Source organism: Stegodyphus dumicola, chromosome 2 (genome assembly GCF_044657685.1).
Source record: "Stegodyphus dumicola isolate Sdum_Otavi_A_Nest chromosome 2, ASM4465768v1".
Classification (NCBI taxonomy): Eukaryota; Metazoa; Arthropoda; class Arachnida; order Araneae; family Eresidae; genus Stegodyphus; species Stegodyphus dumicola.
Window position 1 is genome coordinate 179,659,769 of NC_140769.1, and position 22,136 is coordinate 179,681,904.

At 30.6% G+C, this 22,136-nt stretch overlaps 1 protein-coding gene across 2 annotated transcripts in view; it reads right to left on the bottom strand.

The window, feature by feature from the left end:
• Nucleotides 1–22,136, bottom strand: part of LOC118206091 (uncharacterized) — a 167,196-nt gene that overhangs the window by 80,483 nt on the left and 64,577 nt on the right. For both annotated transcript variants that reach the window (XM_085811479.1, XM_085811480.1), the window contains exons 4-6: nucleotides 18,391–18,917; nucleotides 16,251–16,319; nucleotides 5,039–5,086 (exon numbers count right to left, since the gene is read on the bottom strand). In XM_085811479.1, the coding sequence (XP_085667605.1) occupies nucleotides 5,039–5,086; nucleotides 16,251–16,319; nucleotides 18,391–18,917 (644 nt within the window). The remainder of the gene's footprint in view (nucleotides 1–5,038; nucleotides 5,087–16,250; nucleotides 16,320–18,390; nucleotides 18,918–22,136) is intronic.

Here is a 22,136-nt window from a genome sequence, read left to right on the forward strand (position 1 = left end):
CGGACAGCATGAAATTGAAATTAAACAGTGAGTGACGGTGCTTCACTCTTTATATATACACTGTATGGTATGCAGCATGCAGGCATAATGCATTTCATAAAAATTTGGCGACCCCAAAAAACTTCTGGCGACCCCTAGTTTGCGCACCACTGGGCTAAAGCACCTGAAATACAGTACTAATGGCAATGACTTTGGTTTCAAAGTAAAATATTGTGGCAGAAATCAGCCTTTTGAGCTCATTCATTGAAAGCCCGTTTCTACAAAAAGTTACTTACTGCAAATAACATTCTACAATCTAATAGCCGCTTTAAAGAGCTGAAATGCACCCAAAAAATATGACAGTGTGAAAGTTTAAAAATATTTAATGTGCTCTCTGCTAAGAGAGTAAATAATTGCAATCATATAATTAAGGTCAATGATTTAAATTTTACCATGATTTAATCAAATTATTCTTTTATCAGAATTATTTACAATAATCAGAACACTGCAGTAAAAAAAAATTAGCATTACTATAACAAAAACTGAAGATTTTCCAAACATATGTGTAAAAGTACTACAGTGAAAAGCAAATAAGGAGCTTCAATCGTGTGATTCATTATTTGTCGTATCAATAACCTACCATGTGGTAAAACCTACTCTTGCACTACAGAGTTGGAAATACATAGTTGTAATAAAAAAGTACATTAATCTGAAAAGCTTTTACACTTATGTACTTCTTTAGAACAACTTCCTTAGTGTACTACAGAAGTAAGCACTTAACAGAAGCAAGTGCATGACGATGCATGCACTTAAGAAGGAGCATTGAGCACTAAAATGCAGTCTGTTATAAGCTACATGGGGAGAAAATGACAAGAAGGACACGGAAGACATGAAAACTATTTTGCTTTAGTGTTTCAAAAATGAAAAGACATATGAAATTTATAATACTAATAGGAACTGCAATACTTTACAGAGTTCTCACAAAGTTCTAAATTCTGCTGACAGAATGTTAGAATAAAAAATGACAAAATGATAGAGTGTTTTCAAAATTTAGCTTGGTGTACAGCCAATTGTGAAAGCAATTAGAATTAAAAAGATATTCAAAACATGTATTTTTTATTCAGTCTTTGAAAGAAAATACTCGTTGTTGATACACATATTAAAAAGTTTGTTGTATGCACTGTATTCTAGTTTTTTAACCGCTTAACCTGCACATTTTTTTGAAAAAAATTGCAAAAAATCACATTTTTTTTTATTTTATTATTAAATACAACAAAATGAAACAAATAAAAATATGTAGGTTTTAAGTTGAATTTTTAATTTTTTAAAGGTATTTAGTTTTAATACTAGTTTACTATGCCGAGTTATGTCGGGCAAACGAAAAAAAGTTAAATATTAGTCTTTGTATGATAGTTTTTGAAACAAGGGTCAACACAAAGTGGTACCTAACATTCTACACTGGTATCTAGTCTCTTTTCTTACTGGCTTACCGCTGGAATCTCTTTCACGGGAGCACAGAGTACGCTGTCTGGTTGGATTTGATTTCCCCCCCCACCTCTTCATAATCATTATCTGAAAAATTATCGCTTTTGTAATCTTGCGTCATCGCCATTATTTTATTTTTTTCAACGCATGTATCCTTCTTTATACATTACTAATCCAAAAGCCGATGTATACTATACAATAGTGAAACACCTGATCAGTCTCTCCAAAAGAACCATGCAACCAACAAAATTTGGCAAACTGCCCATCAAAGCTGAATATTTCCTTTCATTTCTTCCAGGCTGAGTAAAACTGTGATAAAACAAATCGTACTAACAAACCGAGTTTTCATGGGATAATAATTAACTGCAATATATATGAACCCGAGATAACTCGGGATAATCAGGCAAGCAGTTAATAAGCTATAAGTTATAAGCTATAGATCTTCAGCTGCCTTGACTTTATTTCTTTGCAGCTTCTGTTTTAATGATTTTTAGTTTCAGTCATTAGGAAAGGTTGAGTAACCATGTGGTATTCAAGCTCATTTGGGAGACATCTTATTGGGAATTTCAGATGGCCTTCTTTAAAAATGCTTTGCCATTGACAAAAATCTGGCAATAACAAGCACATGAAAATTAATAAGGATAATATTTTGGATATTATTAAATGAAAATAAAGGAAGGAAAACTCAGTGATATTGAAAATTATATGTATGCTGATGACGACCATATAAGTTGTGTCAACAACATCGTGGAACATGCTTTGTATTTTCCTTAAGGAATCTAGAATTGGAAGGAGAAAGAGAAAAAATTATCAAGACTTTTTACATTGGAGTTTTGTCTTGAAATATTGTTAATGAAAAATGCTAAATTATTCCGACCATTAGTAAAATTTGATCCACTAGGATAAGTGCATTTTATATTCATTCATTCACTAAACTGTGATAACATTTCTATTTGTACTTAAATATTTAATTTTATTACTGAAAACTCAAATTGTGTCACTTTTAATGCACAAATATGATGACCTGAATTTTTCAAACAGTCAGCAATCAATGAATATGGTTGAATAAGATTAAAATCAGAATGATCATACTAAACATTATTAGTATTAGACCTGTTAAACAGATCTAAAAAAACTGAGTGATCAATCAAACTTAATTGTGACACAAGTTTACACAAAGAGCTCAAGATTTCACATGAAATGTCTTTTCCCAGCAAGGAAAAATGACGGGTGATATCCAATTCACTGGTAACAAGACTATAAACTGACTTTTCTCATCAGAACCATAAATTAGACATCAAATGACTACAGATGAGAAAGTGATATGCCAATTTAAAGTGAAGCACAAATTCGTGCCATGTACACTAGTTTGAAATAGACACAAATTATGACTCATCAAATACTAACATGATTTTTTTTTTCATGTTTTAGGGAAAGATTCAGCATTCATTCAATTACTAAACACTGAGTTTTGCAATTATGTGCAGTGTGAATAATACCCAATTTTCTTTTAAAAGCCCTTCACAAAGATATAACTTTGCTTGGCCAGATAGTTCTCACATGCTTTGCTTAATTTTAATGGTAAAAGCATACAGTGAACTCACTTTAATTCTTCTGATATGATGACCCATAAAATGATCTCCATCTGTATTTCCTTAGCTTAATGTAATTTTTCTTAACATAATAACCAACTGATGGGCCTAAACTGCATTACAATGAGCTTCTTGAATACTTCAGTAGAATAATATATGAAAATGTACTGAGAGAGTTATTTTTCTTTTGAAGACAGTAAATGCAGTTAGTTATACTCAGCCAAGATACTTTCCATATCTTGAGTTAAAAATTGTTAGTAAAATTAGTTTAAAGTTTATATATTTTTGCCACGAGAACACTATATTCTTGATTTTAGGTTTTATTCAACAAATTTTGAAACATTTAAACAAAGCTAAGGTTTTTACATTAGGTGTAACATGTGATGCGAATATTAATTCCCAAGTACTATTTTGAGCAAAATTAAATATAAGCAGCATTTTGATCAGTTTTTTAAAGAGGAAAGCTATTCTAGTAAAAATTAATCTAAGCATATTAATGTAATTTTTTTTTTAACTTTGACATGATTAAATAATATTAGTATAATCCCCAGCAAAAAGTCATGTTTGTTCACTTAATATATGTGAAACATTTGACATAAAATGCAGTTTAGCACAGCTATTTATTGTATGTCTGCTGTAATGTGTAAATACATATTTACTTTCAAGACAATGTAGGGAAGGTTAATATAATGTGCTGCAGTGAATTTTTTTTTTTTTTTTTATTTATTTAAACATAGTGAAGCACAACAGAGACTTGCTTTAAGAAAGGAATATCCCAGTGCTGAAATTTCTGAGGAAAAATGGCTCATAAATATGTTAAACATAAATAAAACTACAATGTAGCTAAGACATAAATAAAACTACAATGTAGCTAACAATCATATATATATATATATATAGATAAATAGTAATTCGATGCCAGAAAAACTACTAGCATTCAGAAATCTTATCAATTTTCCCACTTGAAAGTTGTATAGTGGTTGCAATAACTGAGAATGATGGCAAAAATTATTCCTGTCTGGAAGCATTTCATTCCAATAGAATGAACTCAATGAGCAACAGAGAAACTATTAAAAACAATAAAAGAGCAATTTGCAAACTTTTACAATCGTCCATAAATGATTTATTATGTTAAGCCTCCGTTTTCAATTTAAGCATAACTAGTTTGATGATAAAGGAAGAATTGGAACCTCTTGGGACAAAACATCCCCACTCTTGCAGATATAAAATAGGTCTCCTCTCCCTCATCTGTGGTACACACTGGGCAACATTCTTAGCAATAAGACTGATAAATGACTGATGGGTATTGGCTATTTCTAAGTGTTTGGGCATTTAAAACAAATCCAACTTGAAAGAGTTTTCTTAACATAATGTATATTATTCAAAGCAATTTTAATAAGTTTCTAGGGTTCATGATTCAGTCTACGAAAAAAAAATGTAAAACGAGTACAGATTAACTGATTTTGTGGGTAAATGAGGTGACACAGCACATTATTACCTACATTCTGTTAATTAACTTGAAGCCATGTGAAATCTTTTAAAACTTTCATTTTCTAATCTTCTGAATAAAGACCGACTGCATTCTAGCTTGATCATCATAAGAACAAACTAGTGACCTGGATTTAAATTTAAAAGATTTGTCGTCTTCAAAGGAAATAGAATTTTCAGTATGAAATTTTCAAACATACACTTTTGCAACTTGAAAAAAAATTCTTAAGAAATAAGTACTTTTAATATCAGAATTTTCAGAAAAACCTAGTAACTGGGAACTTCATAACTGGGATAAATTTGTGTATACTTTTTAAATTTAATTTTGGAATTTTAAAACTCAGATTTATTCAATAAGGATATGTTTTAAGCAGGAACTTCTTAACTGGGCTCCATTATACATATAGATATAAATTATTCATTAAGAAACTAAACTTTTATATTTCCAGAATATATATATATATATATATAAAGAAAGAAAAGAAAATATATACCTTGTCAGCAATTGATGTTAATGCTAATTCTTCCAAGTGTTTCTCATTCTATAAAAAATTATAGATTTCAATAAAATAATCAACACAAAACATTCCTAATAACACGACAAAAATTAAATCACAAATGACATATTTTGAACTTAAATTTTTTAATGTTTCTTAAAAATATTACAGAAATAACTCCAAATTAATGGAACTAAATCACTCTAATTGTAACTGTAACTGACGAAATGCAGCCTTCTTCAGTTTGCAAATGCATTTTGTAACAAAGAAACAAATAAATATATGTACATTATATGTATTACATGTACATAGCTGCCAAACTTGAAATATGGAAAACATTGATTATAAGGCACCCAAAACTGGGAGTTTATGGTAGATTTTCATACTGCATTATGATGCCATTTCTGAATACCTTCAAACTGACTTAAGTTCATTTTATAAAACATGATTCAGGTTATTGAATTATTTACAATATGGTTCTGACGTAAAATATATTAATATTTAATTATATATTTTAAATTTTATATTATTAACTAATTTCATTGCATAATTTTTTAAACTTTTATCTCGAACAGTGAAGGAAAGCTTTTTTTTTTTATCAAAATACATTTAAATATGAAAAAATAAAATTAATATAGGTACCAGTGTGTGGAATAACTTAGTTTTGCACTATATACTTATGCAAGACAAAATTAAATACAAATATTAACAGATTAAGCACTAATTGAATCTTCATAAAGTTCTACTTTGAAGTTCTACAAATGTCAACAGTACCTTAAAACAATTCAGATCTAAGCAAATTTAAAAAGACAAATTGCACTGGAAATCAATATGTTGTTGGAATTTTAAGTTTTTCTTTCCCATAAATAATTAATTTTTAGCCAAAATGAAGACTAAGACTTAAAAACTGGGAAGAAAATTCAATGATTTACCGGGAGAAACGACAAAAAATAGAAAATCTACCAGTAATACCAGGAGAGTTAAGAACTGTGTTTGCAGAACCAGCCCTAGGCTAAATAACATACTTCATATGCCAACAAAAGTATTGTAAAATAAAACGAATAAAAGCTTATTTCTAAATTTACAAAACATAACAATACACATTAAAATTGAATGTTACTTCGCGCATACCATTCTCATAATAAATGAAATGTGTTATCAGAGGATATCATCAAGATAGGAATTGTTTGTAACAATTTTTTAATTAAAAAAAGAAAAAGTATACATTTTTTAAAGAACTGTATATATTACATAAAAAATATACTTTTCATTTTTTATTGTCCTGCATAATGTTCCATATGGTCCTGTGCATTTAAAAAAAAATGGTTGATGAGATTGGTGATGGCATTTAGGACAAATAAAAACATGTCATGTCATTAAGCTAATTGAAATATCCAGCTTATTACAAAGAGAGCTAAAATAAAAACACATAATGTCACTAAACAGAAAGCTGGATAGAATGATAATGCATATACATTGACACAATTGAGCTGCTACTGAGCATTGATAAAGAAGGACAGGAACTCTTTGCTGTCTATCACAGCACAAATTTCGATAAGAGTTTGACTCAATTGGAGCATTATTTCCAGAATACTGGCCTCAGGTAAGATTCATTACAATAAACGTGGTTGAAACAAGGCAGTTTCAACCAAAAATTGAATATTTTCTAATTATCCTAAAGGTGTATGTGCTCATTATAATAAGTCTAAAAAATTATCAGGTTCATTACAAAGTATTGGATAATTTTCCAATTAGTTCAACACGTGTAAAATGACAAACTTTTCTGCAATAAGCCAGATTTTCTAATTAGCCTGTTACATAAAAAGCTTTATCATCCTATACAAGGAAAAATACCTTTTTTTTTTTTTTTTTTTTTTTTTTTTTTTTTTTTTTTAAGAGGGGGAAGTAATTGATGAAGTTTAGCAACAGTGTCTTAATTTCAGCCAGTGAAGTTGCAGCACTAGCGGGTGCAATAAACAGAATCGGCTTCTCTGTCATAATTTTCATTATAAAAAAATCCATCTTTTTCTGTGGGACTATATCAAGAATACTGCCTGTAAAAAATAAAGATCATGTCTTTTCATAGCCTTCAAGAACATTTCAACGAGTATGTCTTTGAACATGTCACGGCCAATACTCTACAGTATATAAGGCATGAGTTTGTATCAGATGAAAATCCTACATACACATGTGGAGACATACTGATTAACTAGTAGAGTACAAAGCTCGAGATTCAAAATCACTGGGATGTCCATGATTCCAGATTTTAGACCATCACAAATCATAAAATTAGAAATATGAAACAGTTAATGGAATAGTAAAGCATTTATGACTTTAAAGGAATCAAAATTGACTAAAAAACCTTAATATTTATTTGTTTGTTTTAAATGTTTCTTTCAGTGTAAAGTTGTTTCATTTTTTGCACTAATATTTTATCTTTACACACAAACATTATTTCCTGTTCAGTTGCAAAGTTCAATTATGGAAGATCTTGTAATAAGCATGTCAAAATTACCCACTAAACTGTCAACTGAAATCTTTTGATTCCCAGCAAACTCTTAGACACTTTCTTCACCAAAAGTAATGATATAGAGTGCGGCAGCATTCATAGTAGGATATTAAAAGCACACCATAAGGCAGTAACTGTAATTTATTTATTATCTCTTATGTCAATTAATAGTTAAAGGTATGCCATTTACTAATGTCTAAGTCATTGTCCATTGCATGGATTACTTTTTGAATATGATGCCCCCTGGAAGAAATACCAAACACTGAAATACTCAAAACCACAAAGAGAATAACATTAAGTTAATGAGCGCTGAAAGAAATTCGAAAAGAAACTAAAAGAATAAGAAAATATTCTATTATCTATTTATGTTGCATTCTTTGAACATGGTAAATAACACTACTGGCAATTAACATAGTTAACATCAGAAAGGAAAGCAATTGGTACAATCACATTTATTTGACAAATCATTTCAGTGCAAAGACGAAATAATTACAATTTTCATATACAGAACGTACAGAAATCAGCATACCAAACATTCACATTTGCCAATAATAGCAGCAGTTGTTATGTGGCTTGACAGTGGGCTGAACAGATTTTTAAGGGTTATGGGTATTGAAGACCATGTGGGTTCAATTACATGTCAGAATGCATATGCTGTACTGGCTAGTGGGTGTTATTGTGCTAGTCACTCTGCAACTGTTGATCAGACATTCCCAGACAGTGAGAGATCTGCAGAATGCACTGGTCACAGCAGAAATTAAACATCTTGTTAATGAGGAAACATAGGACAGCATGGGCAACATGGTCAATGCTGTCCTACTAAGACAACACTATCCTATTAAAAGGTACTAATGGCCAACATATGGTACAGCCATGTGCATTACAATTTTAGCAATGCAATGGCGACTCATAAAATACTAGTTATACAAACCCGAGGTGAAGAGGATGTGTATCTGGTGACATACCATACTATCAATGCAGACGCAGGTCTAATATGACAACGAAGTATGCAAGTTTCCCATATACCCTTCCTTGGTACTTCCACACATGGTTATGGCCATTAAAGCCCTATTCACATGCAATGCTCCTTTGCACAGCTGCCAATAACAAGAGGAGAAAATGGGACAGGAAGAAGTTTTGTCTTTAGTGCACATTCAAAGAGTCCCCCTTCCTTCCTTTAACCATAAGCTACTGTTAACAATTAAGTCACAAATGTGAATTACACTGGTTGATTTCTAATGTTATTTATGCTTTGTTAATGTTGCTTATTATTGCTGCAGACCCTACTTTCCTAATGGTTTCTGAAATGTATTGCTTTACAGTTGCTGTTAAACCAAAAAAGTTCTTGCCGTTTTGGACAGTCAGAAAGAAAAAGTTGTAAAACAAATAATAACCACCACTAATCCTCAAAGTAATCATCATCTGCATCCAATGTCTTTTGCCAATGAGTGGCTAGCTGTGCGATACCATCGCTGTAAAACTCAGGAGTCCTGAGGTCTTTTTCGAGGTCTGGCCAGTTGTTGAAGGATTTCCCATGAAGATGGTTGTCCAGGAAATGGAAAAGGTGGTAGTCTGTTGGCGCAAGGTCTGGGGAGTATAGTGGATGGAGTAGTGTCTCCCAGCTCTGTCACTAGATAGTGACCCTGGCCTCTCAAGCCACATACGGCCTCGTATTGTCATTGAGGAGGGGTACACCTTTATGATTGACCATTCTTTATGCATCAGATGCACACATTCCAACTCCTGCGAGTACAGGCCTGCCGTGATGATTTGGCCCACTGGCAGGAGCGCATAGTGTAACACTTGGTGACTAGTCCACCAGATACTGAGCATGATCTTGCATGGGTGGAGAGAAGGTCTTGCAGTGTGAGACACATGGTCCAGTGGTGACAACCAATGTCTGGAATGCTTGGGTGTGTCATACTGGACCCACTTTTCATCGCTGGTGAGTACTCAATCAAATATGGATGCACTGCAGTGCCGAGTAAGCAATGACAAACAGGCAGCGACGTGCTGTTGCTTGTTTGCATCGGACAGTGAATGGGGTATCCACTTGCTCAGCTTGCATGCCTTTCCTATGCGGCACAAATGGACAGATATCTGGAAGTGTGCAGCAATCTTACCACAAGTTTGGCTACTGTCACTCTTTATAGCAGCTCTCAGGGCGTCATCGTCCAGCACTTGCGTCCAACCGCTGTGTGGTGCATCACTAAGAGACATATCCCGAGCTGAACTTCTGGAAGCATTGTCTAATGGTTCGTTTGTTAACAGTATCACCCCCAAAGACCTGGCAAATTCGGCGACTTTATTATGCTGCTAAGATGCCCACTTTAAAATCATACAGCAAACAACTCCAAACAAGCACCTTTGAAGCATCCATTTCATTCATTTGCTGTGTGTTAGTTATGTTTGAAGTATTGATGCAACGCGCTTTTATACTGTTGGTAATGTCCAGACTTCCAACCTAACCACTTCATCACCACGTTTAGCGACTATTTTTATGTTGGGGTTCACTCTTCCAAGGTAATATCAGAAATGCCAAGAAAACTTTTTGTTGCCAAATGTTTATTTAGTTCATTTATAGTGTTTTTTGCTATGGTTCTAAGTTTGTTATCAATTTTTAAACTGCTTCCTGATAAGGTTTCAAGTTTAAACTTTGTATATACACTACTTGTGGATGACAATACGATTTACTATTTTTTCAAAATTCAAATTAGATTTTCTTTTTAATTTGCTGCTGAAACGATTTTTTACACATATTTTCGTTTAATGAACAAACTGAAAATCATAGAATTTTATTGTCTGCACCACTGGATAAAGTGGAGAAAAATTCTTTTAAATGAAATTTTTTTATGTACATTTTTTGTTATTATTTTCGGGAGAATTTTTGCAAATTAATAGAATTTTTCGACTTGACATCCATTATATTAAAATTTCATATCTAAAAATAAACTGGTTACAAAGTTTTGAGATTTCGCATCCACTGTGCATGAGCATGAAGCAGTTTTTGAAATTCTATCTTACACTTTTTAAAGCTTAAAGTTGAAGCAATTTTTCAAATATATCTTTGTTTAACAAGCAAACTAAAAATCTCTGAATTTTACTGTTTGTACTGACAAAAATATTTAAAATAAATAAATAAATAAATAAATAAAAGTAAAAAAATTTTCTAAATAAAGCTTAAATATTACAGCTTTTTTTTTTTTTTTTCTGACCGCTGGCTTTTTTCCTAACTATTTGGCATAACAGAATTGTTGGGGGGAAAAGAATGATTATTCATTGTTGAGATACAATTTTTGAACAGAATAATTTGACTGGTAATTTGTCATTGAGACTTAAAAAAATAAAACTACAAAAAAGTTTTTAAAAGTTTTATTTAAACATCAATTAATGAACTAAAAGAGAAAAAGGAATTTATTATATACCTTAATGGGAGAAAGCGATTAAATAATTATAAAATAACTATATAAAATAATATAAAAATATATAAAATAACTATATAACTATATAAAATAATAAATAATATAAAATAACTTTATAAAATTCATCTACATATTGCAATTAATAAAAGCAAAAATTCTCCTAAATAATGGAATCTAATAATCGAATTGCATCCTCAAAAGTTATTATCTTTTATAAACCCATCAAAGGTGCCCCTCACGTTTGATTTTCATGACATAAAACTGTAGATGTAAATATATAATAAATTATTTTTCTCCTTTTAGTTCATTAATTATTTTATGAGTTTTAAATACCTTTAACAACTTTTAAAAAAATTTTCCACTAGAACTATTTTTGTTTCAACAATTTCATATATACAGCTTAGAGTAAACATTGCTATTTAATCAGACACAGTGGATGCACTGAAAGAAATTTATACCTTTTTTTATAAAAACAAAATTAATGTCACCAAAATAAGCATACTTAGCACCACATTATCCTTAATTTGTTGCTTGACAGGAAATAATTGTGTCACACCATTTTGATTGGAAGAGTATTTTTTATGTTTTCAAATGCAGTTAAACTTGTACATATATCTTTATATACTTCTGTATCTCATACAAATTTTTTCCCCCCATACTGTTGTACCCCCAGAAAGTTATCAATACAATATGTTCACTAACACTTTAGCAAGTGGTTAAATGCACATCAGTCATATTGTTTATAAGAATTAAGTTAATCATGAAATGCAGTAATTTTACAAGCAGTTAATGCTTGTTCACCATATGAATAGGAACACAGTAGAAAAACTAGCTTACGCTAGCAGTCAAATCTGCTCTTGTGAGTGGGGCTTATGAAGCTGTAAGTCAATGTGGAATTAAATAGAAAAAATGATGTCATGCCATTGATGTGCATCCTGATCATTACAGGTACATTCAATGACACACATGAATGCATCAATGACATTTCAGTGCTCTAAGGTCAAAGGACAGCAAAACAATAGTTGGCTTTCTGACAATCTGTGGTCTGCAGATGTTGCACTGTGCATGTGAATACTTTAGCTGTACAACACACTCACGTTTCTGACTCATGGTACACAATGTGGCTAGATAGTCCCTAAAAGGATGCAAATAAGATGTTGCTATTTTCTGGCATTGGTTTGTATGAGCCATTAAAGACCTTCCATGATACTCTCTGTACAGCCTTCCTGAACCTATCAACAGTAAAATTCTCACAACAACCTTGACTAACTTGAGCAGCAGTTACACAGTACAATAATGCACAGTTCCAATACGCAACAATCTTCCTCAAATAGAATTATGAGACAAGCTCTTTCATCTTACATAAAATAGAATACGATTTTCACTAAATAAATAAAGGATTTCTGAATGAAAACTGTTGCTGCTTCATGGCACTGATACTCTTGCCTGCAATATGTGCAAGCCATACAATGTTAAACATTTGCATGTCCCAGATGTTATATTCAGGGTTCGTATGTATTTCTGCACAAGGAAATTAAGTACTTTTAAGGACCATTAATGAAAAAAATTAAGGACCTATGAGCAAATGGGAACTGAATAAATTCAATTAAAAATATTATATCTATGCCTGAATGTGAGTAGCTTGCATTATTATTAAACATAACTTAATTAACATAATTATTAATATTTTGAGAATAAAAATAATTTTATGAAATTTATCAAGTAGCATTAAATATTTTACACTCATAATAACTGGACATATCTGAAAGAAAATAAGTGACATTTTACTAAGAGTTTGTGTCTCCTTTTGTCACACACTTGCTCAGTCTAGAGGTTTAGTAAGTAGATTTTATGTCAAGCAGCATAGGTTAAAATGAGCATTAAAATCATAATCAGCATGATTCATAACAAAAGACTGGCTGTTGTCACCGCTCCTGCTCGCCTATAGTAAGACCTGCTAATCAGAAGGCCTGATGTAGGCATAGTTAGCAAGTTTTGAAAGTTAGCTGACCACTGTCTGACGCTGTTAGTGTCATAGCTTCATGTAGAGTTCCAGGCGTTGTAACTCAGTTAATATAATTTAAGGTTCTATTAGGCCACTAAAGCATTAGTGATGATAAATTGTTTTGCATTAACCCTCTGGCTGCTCCTCCCGCGATTTCCACGGGCAACTCAAATGTAGCAAAATCTGCTCATCCTGCGATTTCCGCGGGCTTGTGTTTTTCTTCCTTTATTGATGAGCGCATCCCGTTTTTTCCCCATTTGACCACTGAAATAAATTATATACAGTATTAGACATTAGTTTACGTTTTGGACAATAAATATTGTTAGTTGTCTGCTAAATTGGGGCGAAGGCACGTGGTATTGCCGCTCAAACATGACATTTTGCCACTTTTTTCTTACAGAAATGGCCGCTCGATAACATTCAGCGATTATCTTGATTATTTAATTAAATTATTGAATTGTTAATTAGATTTTTGATTAGATTAATAACTAAATTGATTATTAATTAGATTTATTGAATCTTGTGCAAAAACTCTGAAGTTGGACTCTGCCCGTTTTGAACTCTATCATACTAAACTGCATTTTTAATGTATTTTTTTCCTCAGTGCTTTATATTTTCTTAAATTTTATAATTCTACCTTTTATATTATGCAATAAATAGAAATTAACTGTAATTCGACTGAAATTTATTTAAAAAAATTTTTTTGGTTATAACATTTAAAAATTGGTATTTCTGGCAACTTAGTTTCTCATGATAAAAATCTATATAAAAAATATTTTCTAGAAAGAAAAAATGCATTTTTCAATTCTCCAACATATATAGATTTAAAATTTGCAAATTACACAATTAAATTAAAAATTACACAATTTTTGAAGCGATTTCGGTCCCCAAATTGAGCAGTCAGAGGGTTAAGTCTCACTAGATGCAAAGAATAAGTTTCACATGAATTTTTATATTTTTGTGTTTTACCTTGTGACCACGGTAAAGGTTTAACTCGTTGAGCCCGGCGCCGAATTTGTTGTCCTTTCTGTTTAGCAGGCAGAGATCAGCCGGTGGCAATATTGCGATCAAGCGGTGCAATATTGCTGACTTAAATTATTCATTAATTATACAAAAAGGAAGGAGACGCACATAAAGTCCAAAAGTATTGTTCGAAATGTTATGATGACAATTCAAAACTATTTGGATGCAAGATAGCCAAAAATGTAAGCAAAATAGTTGTTTCATATTGTAATATGTGTAAAGCTAAGCCGTATTTTTGTTTAGAATGTTTCAATAAATTTCATTAAAACTACTTTTGATCACATTTCATTGAGACTATACTCATTTTTTAACTTTAATACTGTCGGTCCGGCGGACTGACGCCAGCCAAACGAAAATTTCAGAATAATATTTGTTAAAAAACCCTATTAATATCGCAATCTCATAAAATTTCACAGTTTAAAACACATGCAATTTATGACATTGATTTTTAAACAATATTAGTATAATTACACATTAAAATCTACAAAACATAAAACTCAACAAAATAATCATGCATCTTTTTAATTTGAAGGCCTGCCCAGACATTTTGGCTAATTTATATCGATTTCCTTCTCCTTAAACATGTTTTCTAACAATTAGAAATTTATCTCAATATGCAAAACAATGTTCTCATTAGTTTCTGCATGTTTTATCTCCCAACTGCCAACCTCTCCACAATGTACTACCTATGAGGGCTTACTTGATCTGGTAAAAGTTAAATAGTCCAACAACCCCCTTACAGACGTGAAACAAATTATCACTATGTCTGAAAGTAACTATAAATCAGATAATAAATTTAAATAAAGGTTTAAATAAGCTTCTTATTCAAAAAGAACTTGGAACATATAGGCCTGTTCTTATGCAAACAAAATCATTTACAGTTTGTGGTGATATAATTAAACAAGAAGAGTCAAATTCAAACTAAAAATATGGACTAGTGGTCAAAGACTATACAATTTAATTTCAATTTAATCTGGTTCAGTAACTCTATTGTCATAATAAACTCAAATATCAGCAGCAGTAATGGAAAGACTAATAATTACAAATTATCAGAGCTGACACAACTAATGCAAAGAGCAAGTGGAGATCAGAAACACACTTGTCTTATACTCCAGAAACCTTCATTTTATCACATTTTTCTAGAATCTTTTAGAATCAAGAGTCTATAAATTTGCCTTAAAATCTTTCTAAACTTTCCAAGCTTCAATGTCTAAAATCCTAAAGAAAAATTACCCCTACCAATTCTGTAACAGTAAAAAGTCAGAGATGTTTTTAAAAAAAATCAGAAGAAAAAAGTGTGAAATCAATTTTATAGAGAAAACTGATGCATTTTCTGAGAATTCTGCTCATTCTGAGAAATGGGAAAAATTCTTACCATGAAAAAATTAAAAAGACATTTTTAATTAATTACATAGCTATTTTGCTTTCGCTAAAAACTGTTTTGTAAACTGTGCTTTATAGCATTATTCCTTGCTTATTTTTCAGATTCAAAAAATTGTACAATATATGGCCAAAATGGAACTTTATAATATGACAAAGAAAAATAAAAATACTTTATTTTAATATTATTTCTTAAATATAATTCCAATATATTACCATTATTTTAATGAAATTTAACAAAAAAATCGTCAAAAAATTCCCAGATCTCGGAATTAAAAGTTTTCTATAGAAAACGATCTTAAAATCGCCAAAATGTTGATAATCGCCAAATTTAGAACCGTTTAATAAAAGAATTCACATCTCCAAAAGAGGAAAGTTCTTTGAGAGCTCTTCATTACAAAAAATGAAATAATTTTGAAATGCTTATGTTTCACTTCTTGTTCAGAAACTTGAGTATCCTACCATTATTTATATTACAAATAGGAAAAAATTATAACTCATAAACCCATTCATAAAATAGCCATATTTGTCAGTGAATCGCCAAAAATATTCCTGCAAAATGCTAATTCACACTCGAAAAAACAGACAGAAATTTCAGATGATTAAAATTAAGGACTTTTAAGGACCAAAAATCGATTCCAAAAAACTTAAGGACTTTTAAGGACTGACTCTTAAGAACCTTACGAACCCTGTATATTTTGCATGCAAATTTTTGATTGAGAGTGCACTTTCTTCATGGTATAAAAATTTTAAAAGCCAGCATTGTACGTGTTATTTCGTTGTTTAAATTGTTTTGAAATGCTTGAAAAATAGAAACATAATCAATAGAAATAAGCACCTATACAAAATCTATCAATAAATGACACAGACCTTTTTATGTCGTTTCCCTTCCATATGGGTTTGGAATGTAACTTCACTATTTAAATTGAGTTGACAAGCCTAAAAATACAAGAAAATAAAGTTCACAAAGAGGTTTTGCAAACAATAAAAAAAGGGCAAAATATATGCATTTACTTTATACTACACAAAACCATTAATGCATTAATCTTATTATATGGTTACCTCTACCTATGGTTAGTAAAAGTGACCTTCTAAAAGCAGGGCAACTTAACATATGGGAACGGATTTATAGATATAAAATTATGTCATAATACGGAGAAGAGAAGCAAGTATTTTGAAATAAATATTCACAATCAATTTGTAATTTTAAATATTCAACATATTTAATATATAAATTTAGTTAGTGCAATTACTATTTAATTAATGCAATTAATATATAAATAAATACAGTTTAAAAAACTACTAGGATATTTTCACTTAAATATAACACAGTACAGAAATATGAACTGACCATCAATTCATAATTTTAAATATTTAACATATAATTTAATAAATTAAATGCAATTAATTTTTAAATAAATACAATTCAAAAATTACTCGGACATTTTCATTTAAATACAACACAGCACAGAAATCTGAATTAATGTAAAAAACCCCATTAGAAGTTACTACAGTAGAAATCAGTCATGAAAAGTAATAAGTCTCCTATTAGAAACCGTATTAATGATGCTCACCTTGGGTCAGCGTTGAAAGTTATCACTGCAAACAAAATTTCTCCCGAAATAGGAAAGATAATAGCAGAGAAGAGATGTCAAGTATCAGGACATAAACATTAAATTTTTCTTGTTCTTTTCTACATAAATATATATATATATATGTTTATTATTGTATTATTCGAAATAAATCTACGTTTCTATGAATATTGATTTTTTTTCTTTTTTTGCAGCCTGCCTAAAGTTAAACCTTGTTTGTTTGGCCCAAGTGTACCTATGAGTTTGACATCCCTGGTTTATGGTAAACCATAGTACTGACGTTGGATGGATTACATATGACCAAAATGCCGAGAAACGGAAGAGAATTGCAACTCTCAAGTTCAAAGGTGAACTGTGAAAATTTGAAAATATAACGTTGATTTTTGTTGTTTGACTTCTAAATTAGTACTTGTTCGGCGTGTAATGGTATCATAACTTAACAATATTCAATACTATACTTTTCCACTCATTTTTCCCTGATACTTTTAATCTAAGCTTTAAATAAATATAAATCCAGGTTTTAACTAATTTATTACAGTACTTTCTGATTGCCTCCCCTTAGAGTGTATACAAGAGACAACACGCTATATTGCCAAAATAGGCTGTCCATATCATTGCCAAAATGTATTTATGTCACAACCCAAGTATGTATGCAGATGCAATAAAAAAGTGCCAATCTTAGTGTTTATTTTGGTTGCATAGTGTGGTTTTTGAATCATATTAGGAATGTGGAGTTTGCCAGTTGATGAAAAGGAAGCATTGCATTTTTTTAAAAATAGGAAGTTTTGACTAATATTAGAGAATGCAAAAATTCACAATATATGAAGTTATATTTTGTAAATGACTGAAATGGGTCAAAATTTATGCACTGATGCCGAAATTTGTGCAATTCTTTGATGTTTCTTTAAGTAAAAACAGTGCTATGTACATGGAAAAACAACTGTATGTGCAATTCCAAATTTTATGCAATTCTGATTACTTTTTAAGCAAAAGAAATGCACTTTGCAATGTGGAGAGCAAGAGTGTACACCATGGTATGTATGATGCCAAGTTTCTGTAATTTTTTTTTGGGGGGGTATGCATGTGTGTATGTTTAAAGTCATTATTGTGTGCATGGCTAGAACAAAGAAAAAATATAGTTAGTTATGGATGTTCCTTGTGTTTTAAATTTTGTTGATTGGTTTGCTGTTTTATGTAATTCTAAGTGTGGCCCCATGTCTTAGGATTGTTTTCCAAAAATTTATTTGCCAATGGTTGGCAACTTTACAGAAGGGGGCTATGGATAATCAGAAAGTACCTTTATTACCAATAAATATCTAAAGACAAATGGAACAAATTAAACAATTTTAAAACCAAACAAAATCTTCAAAACTAAATTTCTGACATGGAAAAAAGGTAATTTAATAATATATGAATACCTCACAAAAATAGCTACCAAAACCTCGATATACAGATTCTCCATCATCGTCATACACAGATCGAGCCCCTGACAGGCTACGTGATGATTCACCATACACTGAAGCATCCTCTGGGTAATATTTATATCTAGTTTTACTGCTGCATGGTGACCTTTCTCTTGGATATTTAATTTTTATATTGCCACCTGAATCTGAATCACTTGATCTATATCTATGATGTTTCCTTTGTTTAGTTTTACTGCTGGATCGCAAATTTTCTTTCTTGTTTTTTTCATCTTCATTGGATTCATCATTGTGATTATCAGATCCGTACATAGACTGTTTCTTCGCATCCTCCACAAATCTTATAATGTCTTCTTTATTTATAGTTGGAGGTCTAAATAATCTACTTTTCTTTCTTAAAGACCCATCATGTTGCTCATCAGTTATTTCTAAATCATGTTTTCCATTCAGTTTTTCAGAATTTTCTTCACGAGTGCTTGATCCAGAAGCTTCTGAGATTATACTCTGATTTTCATCTTCATCTTCTAAAATAAAAATTTCATTATTTTAAAAATTAAAAACATAAATAAAAATAATTTTGATGGAATTTTTAAATTTAACAAATACACTTTTTTGGGATCAGTATAGATTTGCCTTAGTTTATTACAAATATTTCCATCTTAACTTTTTTTTTACTGCTGTATAGTGAAAAACAAGAAGACTTCTTAAAAAAAAAATCATGCCTTAATCAGGGTTCATAGCCACATTTTAGTTAAAAAAATAAGCACCTATAAGCACTTTAAGCACATTTAAAAAAAAAAAAAAGCACCTGTCTAATTACATTATACACAACTGCATAACCTTAAAAATTAGACTTGTAATTTAAAATATGAGAAATGCCGTATTTATTAAGAGTGAATAAGCATTACCTCAACCATGGAAAATAATTACTTCTTTTTTTTTTTTTAATTTTAAATAACAGTTTAATTTACAGAATTAGTTTACTATGAGAGAAAAAAACTATGCAGAACTAAACTATATTACAAGATTTAATGATGAAATTTCAGTTCAAAATAGAGAAAATAAATAATAATAAGGCATATTTATTGTATTCGCTTGGAACCTAATAATAAATACAATTTATTTTCCCACTCATATTGTAATTTAAATCTAAATTCTGAACATTTTCTAAATTTTCATTGTATATCAGTTTTCCCTTAACAGATATTGCAAGCAAAGTAATTTAAGTAAAAAAGAGGAACATTTCTGAAATCAGAAGACAGAAATTTGCTTCATGCAGTCATCCTTTAATCCTTTGACGTGCACGATATTATTTTTATAATTTTTTTAACTAAAAACTCTAGAAATTGAATATTATGATCCTAGAGACAAATAATATATGAATTAAAAAAATCTACTCTTTCCCATTGTTCTGTGGGTGGTGGTCGCACTGTGAAACCGAGCGTCTAGGACTTTACTGATGTAGTAGGGGAAAAAAACCTACCATTTTGCACGCGCGTATCCAATAAATGACAAAATTTACGGATTTAAAAAAAAAATTATGTAAGAATTGCATTACATATAATTATTTTACAAAGTAAATCGTCAGAAAAAATTAAAAAATAAACATTTATATAATTTTTCTACAGCAGTGAAAATATAAGTACCTACATAATAAGGACATTTGGATAAATGGATTAAAAATCTCAATAAAATAAAAATAAAAAAGAACTGTTTTTGTTTTGTTTTGTTTTTTTTTTTTTTTAATTTCAAATAACTTTTTTTTTTTTTTTTTTTTTTTTTTGTGACACTGTTCAAAGCATGTTTTGTCTCTTTGGTACATGCATATAGACCCACATTGCACATACATCTTGTTCTATGAGGTTTCTTCCTTGTGCTACAAAATATACACTGCCTGGATTTAAATTTCACTGGTATATGTCCAGCGTTATTTAGTTTCTTTTCATATGGCACATGAAATTTGTGGTTTTTATGTTAATGGGGAGGGGGGGGGGCTTGGTCTTTTTGGCTCTGTACGGATCGTTCGTTTCCCATTCAGACTTATTTTTTTCGTATTTCGTCCCAAAATATTCAGTAAATATTTTTAATTTAAATAAAACTTTTACGCAATTTCTATTTTTAATTACAGCAAAGTATATTTACATTAAATTTAAACCACAGGAAATAATTTATAAAATCACAATACTAGCTTGGGGAGCAAGTGTGTTGATGTCAGAGAAAAGTATTTGGAAAAGAAAGACCTTTTTACTGAGCAGGTGCATGTATTGTTTAGTAATAAAATAACTTTGTGGTTTCAAAGCTCTTTACCTATATGCGAGTAAAAATAAACATTCCTATTTGAAAAGCAAGCGAACGCCAGTGGTTTCAAGGCGCGACCACCGAGCCTCTAGAGGATTGTAAGCATTGTGACACAATGCTCTAGTGGTGCAGTGGTCGCGCCCTGAAACCACATAGCAAATGCCATACATATAGAGGTTTTTTTTTTATATATGCAGTTTAATTACTGCAATATTTTATTGTTTATGATAGAAATCATGATGTGCGATGACTAACTTTTGAAAATTAAAGTTGTTTATATTAATAAAAGAAAGTTATTTTGTGTCATCGAAAACGAATTTTAAAAGGCATCCGATCTGAAGTATTAATACCTAAAACATATATGATTCTACAGTCATTTTGTGTTATTTAGATGTAAAAGATCAGTAATCAATTCATTTTCACTCAAAAATTTCGGAAAAAAGAGGAGGACAAAAATTCGGAAAATGGTGGTTTCAGGGCGCGACCACCGTGCGTCAAAGGGTTAACAGTAAATCTTAACTAATCTGCATACTTGACAATTGGCGAATATTCGGACAGTCGAGCGTAACTTGAAAAAGAGGACTGCTACGAACCTGATGTCTGAATGTGGATGTAATGCTGTGGTTTGAGTTTTTTCTATTCAGAGAATTCTTACATAGTCCTATAACTATGGAAGATGTGAAGTTTGTTTCTTGGTTAGAATGAATGAGAAGAGGTACTTCAAATTGTGAAATCCAGTTTTCCACTGCGATTTTTGCAACAGATGAAGCTTCTTGATCAGGAATGGCATACGTTTCAAATCATTTACTAAAGTAGACCATGACAAATAGGATGTAAAAAAGGGGGGACAGTTCTATGTCACCAGTTCTACTGAGCCGATTAACGAAATTCAACTTGTGTTTTTCATGTCTCGAAAGTGCGACTTAGAATATGTATTAGATTTATATATAGCATTGTTCTAATATTAGTATTTTGACATAAAAGCGGACTTTTTCTGAAATGGCATGTCAATTTATTTCCATATTTCAATTCTACCACTCAAATTACGCCAAACTGACAAGTTCCGTAAAAATCGATCGGGAAGTTTTTAAAAAATTAGCTCTCAAAACTTTAGTTCCTCAATGTTAATTGAGTCTGGTATATATTTGTCTCTTTTTTTATTAAACTTATTTGATTCCTTCTTTCACATTTCAAAATTTAGATTCATTCAAAATAAAATTCGTCATTTTTTTATTCATTTTTAAAATTTGTACTTTTAAATAATTTTTATAAATTTTTCAAAAAAAATTTGAATTATAATCTGTAAAATTTATACCATCATCTTAAAGTAGATGTATTTTTAAGCATACCTGCAAAAAATTAACATTTTTTATTCAAAATTTCCGAAGATATATGTGAATTTTTATATTGGTGCATTTTGAAATTTGGCATATTTGTTGAAAGTG